General features: G+C 35.3%; 1 protein-coding gene across 1 annotated transcript in view; it reads right to left on the reverse strand.

Annotated features, from left to right (window-relative positions):
• LOC102489607 (olfactory receptor 6C76-like) overlaps positions 1 to 885 on the reverse strand; it is a 2,806-nt gene extending 1,921 nt beyond the window's left edge. The window contains exon 1 of the mRNA XM_006163887.1: positions 3 to 885. Within this exon, the coding sequence (XP_006163949.1) occupies positions 3 to 885 (883 nt within the window). The remainder of the gene's footprint in view (positions 1 to 2) is intronic.
• Positions 886 to 12,079: the final 11,194 nt, after the last annotated feature.

Raw genomic sequence — 12,079 nt, forward strand, 5'->3', positions numbered from 1 at the left:
ACCCTGCTGGTTCCTCAGGGAGTAAATAAAAGGATTTAGCATTGGGGCCACAGACGTGTTGAGCACTGCTATGCCCTTCGTGAAAGCCACTCCTTCTTTAGCTGATGTTTTGACATACATGAAAATGCAGCTTCCATACGAAATAGAGACAACAATCAGGTGTGAGGAACAAGTGGAAAAGGCCTTTTTCCTTTGCTCAGCAGAAGGGATTCTCAGGATTGTCCTAAGAATTAACGCATAGGAAAGAATCACTAAGGTCAAGGTTACTAAGAGAGTGAACACTGCCAGGAAAAATGCCATGAGCTCTAGGAATGTTGTGTCTGTGCAGGAGATGAGTAGCATAGGAGAGGAGTCACAGGTGAAGTGGTCAATGATGTTGGAGGCACAGTAATCCAGCTGAAGCCCCATGATGACGGGTGGAAAGATGATGAGAAATCCAGCCACCCAAGAACTAAGAACAAGCTGGATGCAGACTCTGCTGCTCATGATTGTCGTGTAGTGCAGTGGCTTACAGATAGCCACATAGCGATCGTAGGACATGGCCGTCAAAAGGAAAAATTCTGTTGCAACAAGGAGTAGGAAGAAAAAATCCTGGGCCAGGCAAGAATTGTAAGAAATGGTTTTATTCCCGGTTACAATGCTAACCAGATATCTGGGAATAGAAACCGTTGTGAATGAGATTTCTAGGAAAGAAAAATTCCTAAGGAAGAAATACATGGGCGTTTTGAGGTGTGAATCTATCAGGGTGAGGGTGATAATTGTCAGGTTTCCAGTGATACTCAAAATATATGTGAAAAATAGAAATATAAAAATCAGAATATTTAGATTTGGATCATCTGTTAATCCCAGAAGAATGAATTCTTTTACAGATGTATGATTTTTCATTTCTTATTGTTGATTTCTGTCAAGTCTATTAATGAAAACACAAAAGATTACAACATTGAGAGAAAATTTACAATATATTACATCTGCTGGAAAACATACAAGGCTTTTAAGCAAACAATAAATAAATTACCAAGTTGTACTGAATTCTGAAAATGTAAATAAATCACTCACACACACACACACACACACACACACACACACAAATATGTGTTTGGAATCTTCTTGTAGGTAAGTAGTCCTATAATATGGAGTCACTTTATAGGTCTAACAGATGTTGAAAATTTTACATATCGAATGTGCTTTACTTGAAAATTGGATTCTATGTGTGTGAACACAAGACTAAAAACTTAAAATAGAAAGTATTCTTTCATTTTTAAAATACTATTCCTATGGCCACATGTTGAGTTTTTTGAAAAATAAATATTTTTGTTTGTTTTTTTATTCATTCATGATAACTTACATGTATATGGCATACAGTCTGGTATTTCAGTGGGTGAAAATCATATCTACTAATCAAAACAGTGACATTAGCAAATCTATCATAGGAAATATTTATCATTACTTTTTAAAATCCTATAAATACACATATAAAATATATGTAAAATCCTTTCTTAGCTCTTCTAAAATGTACAATATATTTTTGGTCATTATAATCCCCATATAGTGCTATAGAACACCAGAAATTATTCCTATATAAAATTTTTCTCCTACCGTAGTCAGACTCTAGTTACCATTATTTTAGTTTTTATGATGTTTAAGTGTTAATTATTTTCAACAATGTTTTAAGATATTGAATTTCAGTCCTTTATGGGCAAAGATTTCCCCTTTCTCTGAGGCTCATTAAAAATCACTAATAAAAGACAAATTAACAGGAGAAAATGCATCCACCTTTCCTTTAATGTTTATGTGTCTACAGAAGAGCCATAGAGCACATATCCACTTATAGAGAGGAGAATACAGGGCAATTAATGGGGTTCAAACCTCAGATGATAGTAAATGATTTTTTTTTTTTTTGAAGTTGAAAAAGACCAACAGTTACTGAAAAAACAAGGGGAAAGAGAAAAAACTGCATAGGACAAAACTTGTCTCATGCAGATAAAGATTCTTAGGTAATCCCTCTGAGCTGTCTTCTAAAGAATAGATGTCCTATGTGTGGAGAACTTTTATTTATTTTTTCTCTTTTAAAGAACCTGCAAGAAGTGCAGATCAATAGGGACAAAGCAAAAAAACACTCTCCACGAAAATGGCCATGCTGCAAAGCCTTTGAAGTTTTGATTCCCAACAGTTACAGAATCAATAATTTAGCAATGAATTAAATCCATCAAGCACAATATTTGTATAATCCTAATGACACAACACTAAATTTTCAGTTTGGAAAGTTTTTGAAAGCTTTAATTTTTCTGAATGAACATAGTACTAATTTATCACATACAAGATATTCTAATAGCCCAAGTTCTTTTATCTAAGACATAAATTAATTAGAAAATAAAAAAAATGATGCAAGAAACAGACAATATAGTTACGATTATATAATCCTATAGTAGCAGATTGCACACACCGAAAAGTGTTGTTGCTTTACTTTATTAAGTGTCCCCGATCTGTGTCTGCCTTTGTCTTTCTTACATAGTAACATACTTAAGCTCTGTTTAGCTGGAACTCAGCCAGATTGTCCTGTTCATGTACCATGAGATGGAAAATGCTATAGGAATCACCATGATACAAAACCTATTCCCGGGAACAGCAGTGAGCATAATGGCTATGTCGCTGAACTCCCATGGAGTCAACCACGGTTTGAGTCCCAGATTCGGTGGCTTAAACTCTCGCTGGGAGTGTGTGCATGCGTGCCCAAGATCCCGAGAGGAAAATGGAGGAGAAGGGATTGTGGTGTGGCCATTTCCCCTGGGGGGTGATTTCTTGCTATCTATCTCGCTGTCTCTCTCTGTCTTTCTGGAGAGTGCACGTGCCCTATAGCAAAAACGTCTCAAAAAAAAAAAGAAAAAGAAAAAAGAAAAAAAGGAAAAAAAAGAAAAGAAAAGAAAGAAAAGAAAATCTATTCCCAAAATGAGAGTGGCCCAGATGGGAAGGTGACAAAGTCTCAGTGGCTGGCAGAAGGTGCTACAAGCAGACAGTACCTCAGTGTCTAAGAGGTCCTATTACAGGTGATGCTGGAAAGAGTTGGCATATTGTGAGAAGTCTGGGTGTCCCAATTAATTACAAAAGTGGGAAAGTCAGAAATTTTCACTACGGCAAAATGTTTCATTTAGGACCAATGTTTCTGGTACAAATTTGTTGTTTAAAAGAAAATCTAGAGGTTATGAATGTGAGAAAGGAGCAAAATGTGCAGTTTGCCACTAGTTTCAGAGGAAGATCTCTGAGCTAGAGACTGTGATTTCCTGGATCATGGATGAGTCCCCTAAAGGAAAAAATTGAAGCAGGGTTTAAGGGATGGTAGAAAAAAAGAGGTAAGGAAGAGAAACAAAGAAATGGACAAAAAGCATGAAACAGAACAGAAAAATGTGGGACCTGGTCAGAATGAAGACAGTACTTACAGGGAAGCAGGCAAACAGAGGAGAGAGAGTTGTACACTGTTTGTGAATTAAGCGATCCTCTTGGTTCCTAAGAAGGGGACGCTCCAATCATGAGTCAGATACAAAGAGCAGTAACTGGGGAAAAGAGACGAACCACCTGGCATATGGATGAAACCTGTGGGGAGAGAACATCCTTTAAATGAGAAAGGACTGCCCCAAAACCTACAATCCAGGGCTTGGCATTTAGTATCCTTCTGTTTTTTTTTTCTTTACTAAAAATTTTTGTAATAATAACAATATCCTGACTCTGGATGCTAGGAAAATCTAATACAATATTGTACAGTATTCCTCAGTTTTAAGGAATGATGGGTTCTCTTTCTTTTCTTTCTTCATATTCCAGAGAGAAAACTTGGTTTTAACATATTCTCTTCCCAGTAGGCTGTTTTATCTATTTTGTTAGCTCTTTCAAAAAATTCACTGGGGATTCTAGCAGGAAACAGAAATAAAATGTCTCAAGGGAAGATGATAATGATGAGTGCACCCTGAAGTTACTTTTAATAATTTTAATTATATTTCCTTCAAAAATAATGTTTACCTGTGACTAGCAGTAAGCATAATGACTATGTCGCTGGACTCCCACGTAGTCGACCGCGGTTAACGTCCTGCACCCGGTGGCTTAAAACTCATGCCGGGCGCATGTGCGTGCGTGCCCAAGATCCCAAGAGGAGAATGGAGGAGAAGGGATTGTAGCATGGCCATCCCCCCTGGGGGGGTGATTTCTCACTTTCTGTCTCTCTGTCTCTCTCTGTCTGTCCGGCGAGCGCAAACGACCTATAGTGAAAACATTAAAAAAAATAATAATAATAATGTTTACCAAATATAACGTGAGACAGGTATTAATACAAAGAACAGTGAGGATGTAGCAGTCTTAGTATTATTTTTGATTTTGTAATTCTCCATTATTATTATTATTTTATTTTATTTTATTTAGAGAGATTGTGCTATAGGGTACATGAACTTTCCAGAGAGGAAGAGAGATAGAAAGCGAGAAATCACCTCCTAGGGAGGATAGCCAAGTCACAATCCCTTTCCTTCCATTCTCTTCTTGGGATCTTGGGAATGTGTAACATGTGCCTTGCATGAGTTTTAAGTCCAGGGTCCAGGACTCATACTATAGTTGACTACCTGGAAGTCCTGCAATGTAACCATTATGCCATCTGCTGGGATCAATATCTACATTATTTTAACTTAAAATAAATGTCCACTGAGGAAATTTGATCCATTTATGTGTAAACATGTGAGTAATCATAAAATAGTAAGAGGAAAGTGCCACAGAATGTAAAGGGCATTATTCAAACGTTTCTTCTGAATTCCTATTGAGTACTTACTTTTGGGCAAAATGTAGTTAGTAGATAGGCACATAGTTACAATACAATGAAAATTGAGAGAGTATAATATAAAGGAAGAACTGGTGAAGTTCATGATCTAAACAGTGCATTAAGTATTTCTACTTTCACATTATTGTTACCAGAGTCAGATTGCCGGCTGTGGGTCCCTAACTATACTCTGGACATTGAGTGTGGTGAGGAAATCACTGCTTTTAGCCATGGGTCAAACAAGGAGGGCAGGCAGCTAATGCTGACAAGACCATTCTCCCTGCAGTTTTCCACGCATGTATTAAGGGCAAAACTAAGGTTAGGGGATCTCTGGTGCACAATCTCCTTGATGATTGGTTCAAAAGCACATGATCGACGGATAGAATTTGATTGGTGAGGACTTAGGCAATTTTTGTTGTGGGAGAAGCAATCATTGAATTTCTGGTATCATATTCTGCGGTCTATATATTGCCTATATCCAGCAATTCTATTTTGCAAAATATTTTAAAATTTGAGTTATAATTTAATCTTTTCTCTCATGCTGCCGTTTTTAAACTCCTATTTGGCCATGACTCGCGGCCAATATTTATATAGCTTATTTGAACTTTGCCACAACTCTTCCATAATTCCTAAAATTGAGAAACTAATTTCTATAACAGAAAAGCAGAAAAGAAAGGAAGTTACACATTCTTTGGAAAGTCTCCACACTGATTCATTATAATAATACAGACAGTTTTACAGCAGGAGTTCAGAGAGCACTGCAAGAGAAAGTGGATAATGGGCCACATTTGAAAACTCATTACCATTTGATGGTAGTTTTGTTTAAGGTAAAGTAAAATGTACTCTTCAATTAATGTCCTCCTGATATAGAGTAGGGGTAACCAAACTCAGGGGTCTCAAGCCTTAATTGGGCCTTTAGAACTTAAACCAACCCAAATGTCCACAGACAAATGGATTGAAAAAGTATGGGACATAGAAATTAAAGAATATTACTCATCCATAAAAAGCAATGAGTCTCTGGTATTTGAAAGAAAGTGGATGAATATTGGATATTTAGAGCGAAGTAGAGCAAGCCTGAGTACGAAAGAGATGCATTGTATGTCTCCACTTAATATATACTAACCTTCTGCACTCTATGGCAGGAACTATAATATTGGATAGGATAACAGCATGGAGACAAACTGTGGACAGCGGAGACAGTGTAGAGGACTGGAAAGTGCAGTGGGTTGGGGGAAGGAAATCAAATGGGGCTTGGGAGAAAAAACTATATAAGAAACTAAAAAATATATTACTTAATTAAAAATAAACAAGCAAAAAACCTAGGCAGACCTCCAATTCCCAGAAGTTGAGAAAGATACATTTATTTCAGCTCTTGTCAATTTTCAGTTTAGTGATTTTTCACTTTCTCTTCAACAGAATGGGGGAACTGAGGACCAAGCTCTTCTAGAGGGTTCCTGTTCAGTGTCTTAGGAAATGAAGTAAGCACAGTTTATATACTGTTTTATTATATTTGTCTAACTTTTACAGTAGACAAATGGGCTCTGTTACATTGTTTTGTTCAAATTATTTTTGTTGTGATTTTTTGTTTTTTACTTCTAGCATATATTTTATAAATGTTATGTTCATAATATTTTTCTCCTTAGAATCATGTTTATATTTTTCTGAATATGTTATAGTAGGTGAGTCTTTAGATATTAGAGAAAAACAAGCATTATTTAGGCTGAGTATCTTATTTTAAGAGAATTTCCATGAAGGATAGTATTTTCCATCCCCCAAAATAATACTTTTTCTCACTTTTTGTAATGTTTTTGTAACTTATCTTTAGAATGTTTCATATATTTATTATTATTATTATTATTTATAGTTTCAAACTAAACACCTAGGAAAATATCAGTTTGTTACAATATAGCTGGTAGACTTTAAGCTAGTCTCCATGACTTCCAATTCTTGGTGTTTCTGGCTTCTCATCATTTCTGTTTCATGAGTGTAGGTAGATTTGATTCTAATCAACACAACATGGCAAAGATGTCAACTCTTGTGATTATGCTACTTCTTTTTTTTAAAGGTTTTGCCTTAGAGCACATGAGCTTGCCAGAGAGAGACAGAGACATTGAAAGGGTAAATGAGAAATCACCCCCAGGGGGAAGGCCACACTGCATTCCATTTTCCTTCATTCTCTTCTTATAATTTTGGGCATGCACGCAACACAACTGGCATGCATTTTAAGCCAGTGATTCCAGATATATGGGAGTCCAGCCAAGTTCCCGCTATACCATCTGCTGGCTATTACACCTCTCTTACTAGCTGACTTGCTCTATAGTTTCTGCATTGCTGGCACTAATGTAAGTAGTTTCTGTAGATGCCACAGTCATTATAAAAGTGATTCTGCCAAGGACCTTAGTAATCCTGGAAATGGACCGATCTCCATTAGAGCTTCCAGATATAGACCCAGCCATCATGACACTGTGTTTGCAGCTTTGCAAAACATCCAGTTAAGTGGTATTCATGGTTTTGACTTACTGAATTCATGTGAGAATACAGATTTGTCACTTTAGAGTGCTACATTTGTGGCAATTAGTTATGGGGCACAGAAAATTAATATGTAAAAAAACTACATCTTTTTCAGAAGTGATGCCTCCCCTTTTAAAGTTTCATTGAATTGTTCTATGAGAGAAATAGAAAGAAACACTCTGACAGAATCTTCAAGTTGTGATCCAGTTCCCGTCTCAGCTGACCTGAGCTGTGGGCATGCCTATCTGGCAGCTGAATCCCACATGGCAAACATTGTGGTTTGAGTCCCAGACCCAAAGGCTTGAAAAGCATGCTGTTTATGTGTAAATGACATCTGTAAATGTGTGTCCATATTCCATAAAGGAGAATGGAGGAGAAAGGATTGAGGAATGGTCATCTCCCCAGAGTGGGTGATTTTTTCTCTCCCTTTCTCTTTGTCTTTGGTAGGCACAAGGGACCTATAGCAAAAATCAAACAAACAATATCATGAAGGTCATCACCAAAAATGAATTAAATTTAGAGGAATAACAAAGCAGAAAAACACATGTGTACTTGATACCGTAATATTTTCCTATTATTATTCATAGGTCATTCTCGGTATGCTGTTGATGATTTTCCGTCATGTGCTCATTAGCAACAGCTTCAAATTTTAAAGGCTCAAAAGAAAACTAGCTCTTGGCTTCAACATATGTCACTGGCTGGTTGCACAGACTCCATTCTACATCTTGCTTCATCAAATACCTAAGTCATCGATAATATGTAAATATAATAAGTAACTGCCAGGGAGAGAATAATGTAGAGGCCTCTATATACTTCCATTGGCATATGAGACATTATTTATACTTGTATTTTATGGATTAAAGTAGCCAAGTGAGCATAATCTATAAAAATAGATAATAAAAAATATATTCATTGCAAATGTCAGAAAAGAAAATGTGCTAATTTTTTATTGATGTCTTGATTAAGAAATACAAAATGCACAGAAAGAAATCATTTTATAGTATGACAGGCATTTTAAGATCAACATAGATCATGTTAAATTATCAATGATCAAAAGCAAGAACTTGAGTAACTATCATATGCTCATGTCGTCATTAAAATTCCATTATAATATTACTTATGTGATGATTATCTGCAGGTCAAAATACAATCTAAGGTGTACATTCAGGAGAACATGTTATTAAAGAAATATGAAAAATTGGTTTAATGTATCTACTGAAGAAACAGTAAATGTAGGTTGAATACAGTTTTTGTCAACAGTCCAATACAACACTTTAGGTTTTGAATTATGATATATAGGGTGGTGATACATTGTTGTTTTTAGAAATGCTGGCGGGAAGTTGTTTTTAAAAATCAGTAATATAGGGGCCAGCAAATGGTGACGGGGTTAAGGTGCAGGATCCCAAAGGGCAGGCACTGCAGGTCAAGTCCAGGACCCAGAAGCTTGAAAAACATGCTAGATGCACTTGTATCCATGGCTAAAATCCAGGGGGAATGGAAGCGAAGGTATTACAGTGTGACCAACCTCTAGGCAGGGGAGGATTTATTCTTATAATTATCTCTGTCTCTCTGGTGAATGCACATGTTCTTTGGCAATTTTTCGTTTTTAAAAATACATTCATATAAAAAGAAGTTATAAAATATAATTAAACTACTTAAAAATAAAACACATGTATTTAAAACTGACCAATAAAAATTGAGGAAAAGAGTGAGAAGATTGAATTCAATTCCATTTGTCAGAGTGTGATTGAATTGCAAATATAGATCACTTTTAAATATGCTTAATAAGGCTCTTTATTTATTTTTTTTTGTTTCTTTATTTTTTGGAAAGCTGTTGTTAATCATTTACCATAATATTATTTCTTTCTGCCAATGCCCATTCAGGAATTTTGACTTGACTGAGCAACATGTTTCTTAAACAACAGCCACATCAATAGATTCCAGGAAACCTCAAATTTGCACAAAGTCTCCAAAGTATTCACTCAAAACAAAAAGAAGAGAAATAAAAAAAAAAGAAAGAAAAACTTGTAATGCAAAGAACAAAAAAAAGTTATAATTCTTGAGTATTATTGTAACATTCATCTCTCAATGCCTAAGAGTCCTTTATGTCTCCAAATTCCAATGATCATTTTAGTAAATCACTACTGATCAGCAGATTTAACTAATCTTTTAATTGAGATTTACACATGCAAATATCACAGGGCTATTTTAGACATGAAACATTAAAGTGATCAAATTGAAAGTTTTAATTTTCACCCATTTTTGAGCCTGTGTAACTTTGTTCCGATAAATACTAGTTAGAAGATGGTGTTTTTTAGATGAGGACAAAAGAGAAACCAAGAACTGAGTATTCAAATCACTAATAAGAAAGAGTATTCTCCTAGTAAATTAAATGATACAGGTATTATTCATTGCTTGTGGGAGATGAAATAGATGAGTACTAAGTATTATTCTTGAAAGTGTAGAGGTATATTAAAAATTCCATGTAGGAGAGATATATGTCAAGGTGCAGATCTTGTAAACATGCTTAGTCTCAACCCTACAATATATAAGACCATTTTTTCCCTTACCCAGTTAAAATAGTTAAACCATACAAACACTGGAAAATAATTAAGTGTATCATAAGTGTACCAAGATCAGGAAAAGGTATCCAAGAGGTTGAAAGCATAAAACAGTAAATATGTAAAATCAAAAGAGAGGCAATTGGATTTCCCAAAACGAAAAGACAAGTTGAGATGTCAGGAAACTAAAGCAAGTAAGGTTTTTTTCCAAGCTTTACTTGAAAATTGGATTCTATGTGTGTGAACACAAGACTAAAAACTTAAAATAGAAAGTATTCTTTCATTTTTAAAATACTATTCCTATGGCCACATGTTGAGTTTTTTGAAAAATAAATATTTTTGTTTGTTTTTTTATTCATTCATGATAACTTACATGTATATGGCATACAGTCTGGTATTTCAGTGGGTGAAAATCATATCTACTAATCAAAACAGTGACATTAGCAAATCTATCATAGGAAATATTTATCATTACTTTTTAAAATCCTATAAATACACATATAAAATATATGTAAAATCCTTTCTTAGCTCTTCTAAAATGTACAATATATTTTTGGTCATTATAATCCCCATATAGTGCTATAGAACACCAGAAATTATTCCTATATAAAATTTTTCTCCTACCGTAGTCAGACTCTAGTTACCATTATTTTAGTTTTTATGATGTTTAAGTGTTAATTATTTTCAACAATGTTTTAAGATATTGAATTTCAGTCCTTTATGGGCAAAGATTTCCCCTTTCTCTGAGGCTCATTAAAAATCACTAATAAAAGACAAATTAACAGGAGAAAATGCATCCACCTTTATTTTCATGTTTATGTGTCTACAGAAGAGCCATAGAGCATATGAACTCAAAAGAGGGGTCAGATTTTTGTAACGGATAGATCCCTTTCTAGAGAGGAGAAAACAGGGCAATTAATGGGTCTCACTAATCAGCTGATAGTAAATTATTTTGTTTTTGAAGTTGAATAAGACCAATACTTACTGAAAAATTAAGAGAAAGATGAAAAACTACACAGGACCAATTTTGTCTCATGCATATAAATATTCTTAGGTAATCCCTCTGAGCTGTCTTCAGAAGAATAGATATCCTGTGTGTGGAGAATTTTATTTAGCTTTTCTCTTTAAAGAATCTGCGGGAACAGCTGTTAGCGTAATGACTATCTCACTGAACTCCCACGTAGTCGACCACGGTTTGAGTCACGGAATCGGTGGCTTAAACTCACACTGGGCATGTGTGCGTGTGTGCCCAGGATCCCAAGAGGAGAATGGAGAAGGGATTGTGGCGTGGCCACTCCCCTGGAGGTGATTTCTTGCTTTCTTTGTCTCTCTCTTTCTGGCGAGCGTATGTTGAGTTTTTTGAAAAATAAATATTTTTGTTTGTTTTTTTATTCATTCATAATAACTTACATGTGTATGGCATACAGTCTGGTATAATAAAGAATCTGCCAGAAGTTCTTGTGCTCATGAGAAACAGACCAAGAGAGTCAATCAAAAAATCACTCTCCAGGAAAATGGCCATGCTGCAATGCCTTTGACGTTTTGAATCCCAACAGTTACAGAATCAATAATTTAGCAATAATTTAAGTCTATCAAACATAGTATTTGTATAATCCTAAAGACACAACACTAAATTTTCAGTTTGGAAAGTTTTTGAACGCTTTAATTTTTCTAAATGAATGTAGTTATGATTTATCATATACAAGATATTGTAATAGCCAAGTTCATTGATCTAAGACATATATTAATTAGAAAACGAAAAAAACAAATGAGGAAAGAAATGGACAATATATTTACGGTTATACAATCCTATAGTAAGAGATTGCACAAACATAAAAGTGCTGTTGCTTTACTTTACTAAGTGTCAGTGTTGAAACAGTTCATAGAGTCCCTGATCTGTTTCTGCATTTGTCTTTTTTACATAGTAACATATTTAAGTATTGTTTAGCCGGAGCTTGTACTGTTCATGTACCATGATATGGAACATGCTATAGGAATCGCCAGGATAGAAAACCTATTCCCAAAGTGGGGGAGGCCCAGGTGGGAAGGTGACAAAGTCTCAGTGGCTGCCAGAAGGTGCTACAAGCAGACCGTACCTCAGTATCTAAGAGGTCCTATTAAGAGGTGATGCTGGAAAGAGTTGGCATATTGTGAGAAGTCTGGGTGTCCCAATCAATTACAAAAGTGGGAAAGTTGGAAATTTTCACTATTGCAAAAT

The sequence above is a fragment of the Tupaia chinensis genome, unplaced genomic scaffold (genome assembly GCF_000334495.1).
Source record: "Tupaia chinensis unplaced genomic scaffold, TupChi_1.0 Scaffold143422_1, whole genome shotgun sequence".
NCBI classification, from domain to species: domain Eukaryota; kingdom Metazoa; phylum Chordata; class Mammalia; order Scandentia; family Tupaiidae; genus Tupaia; species Tupaia belangeri.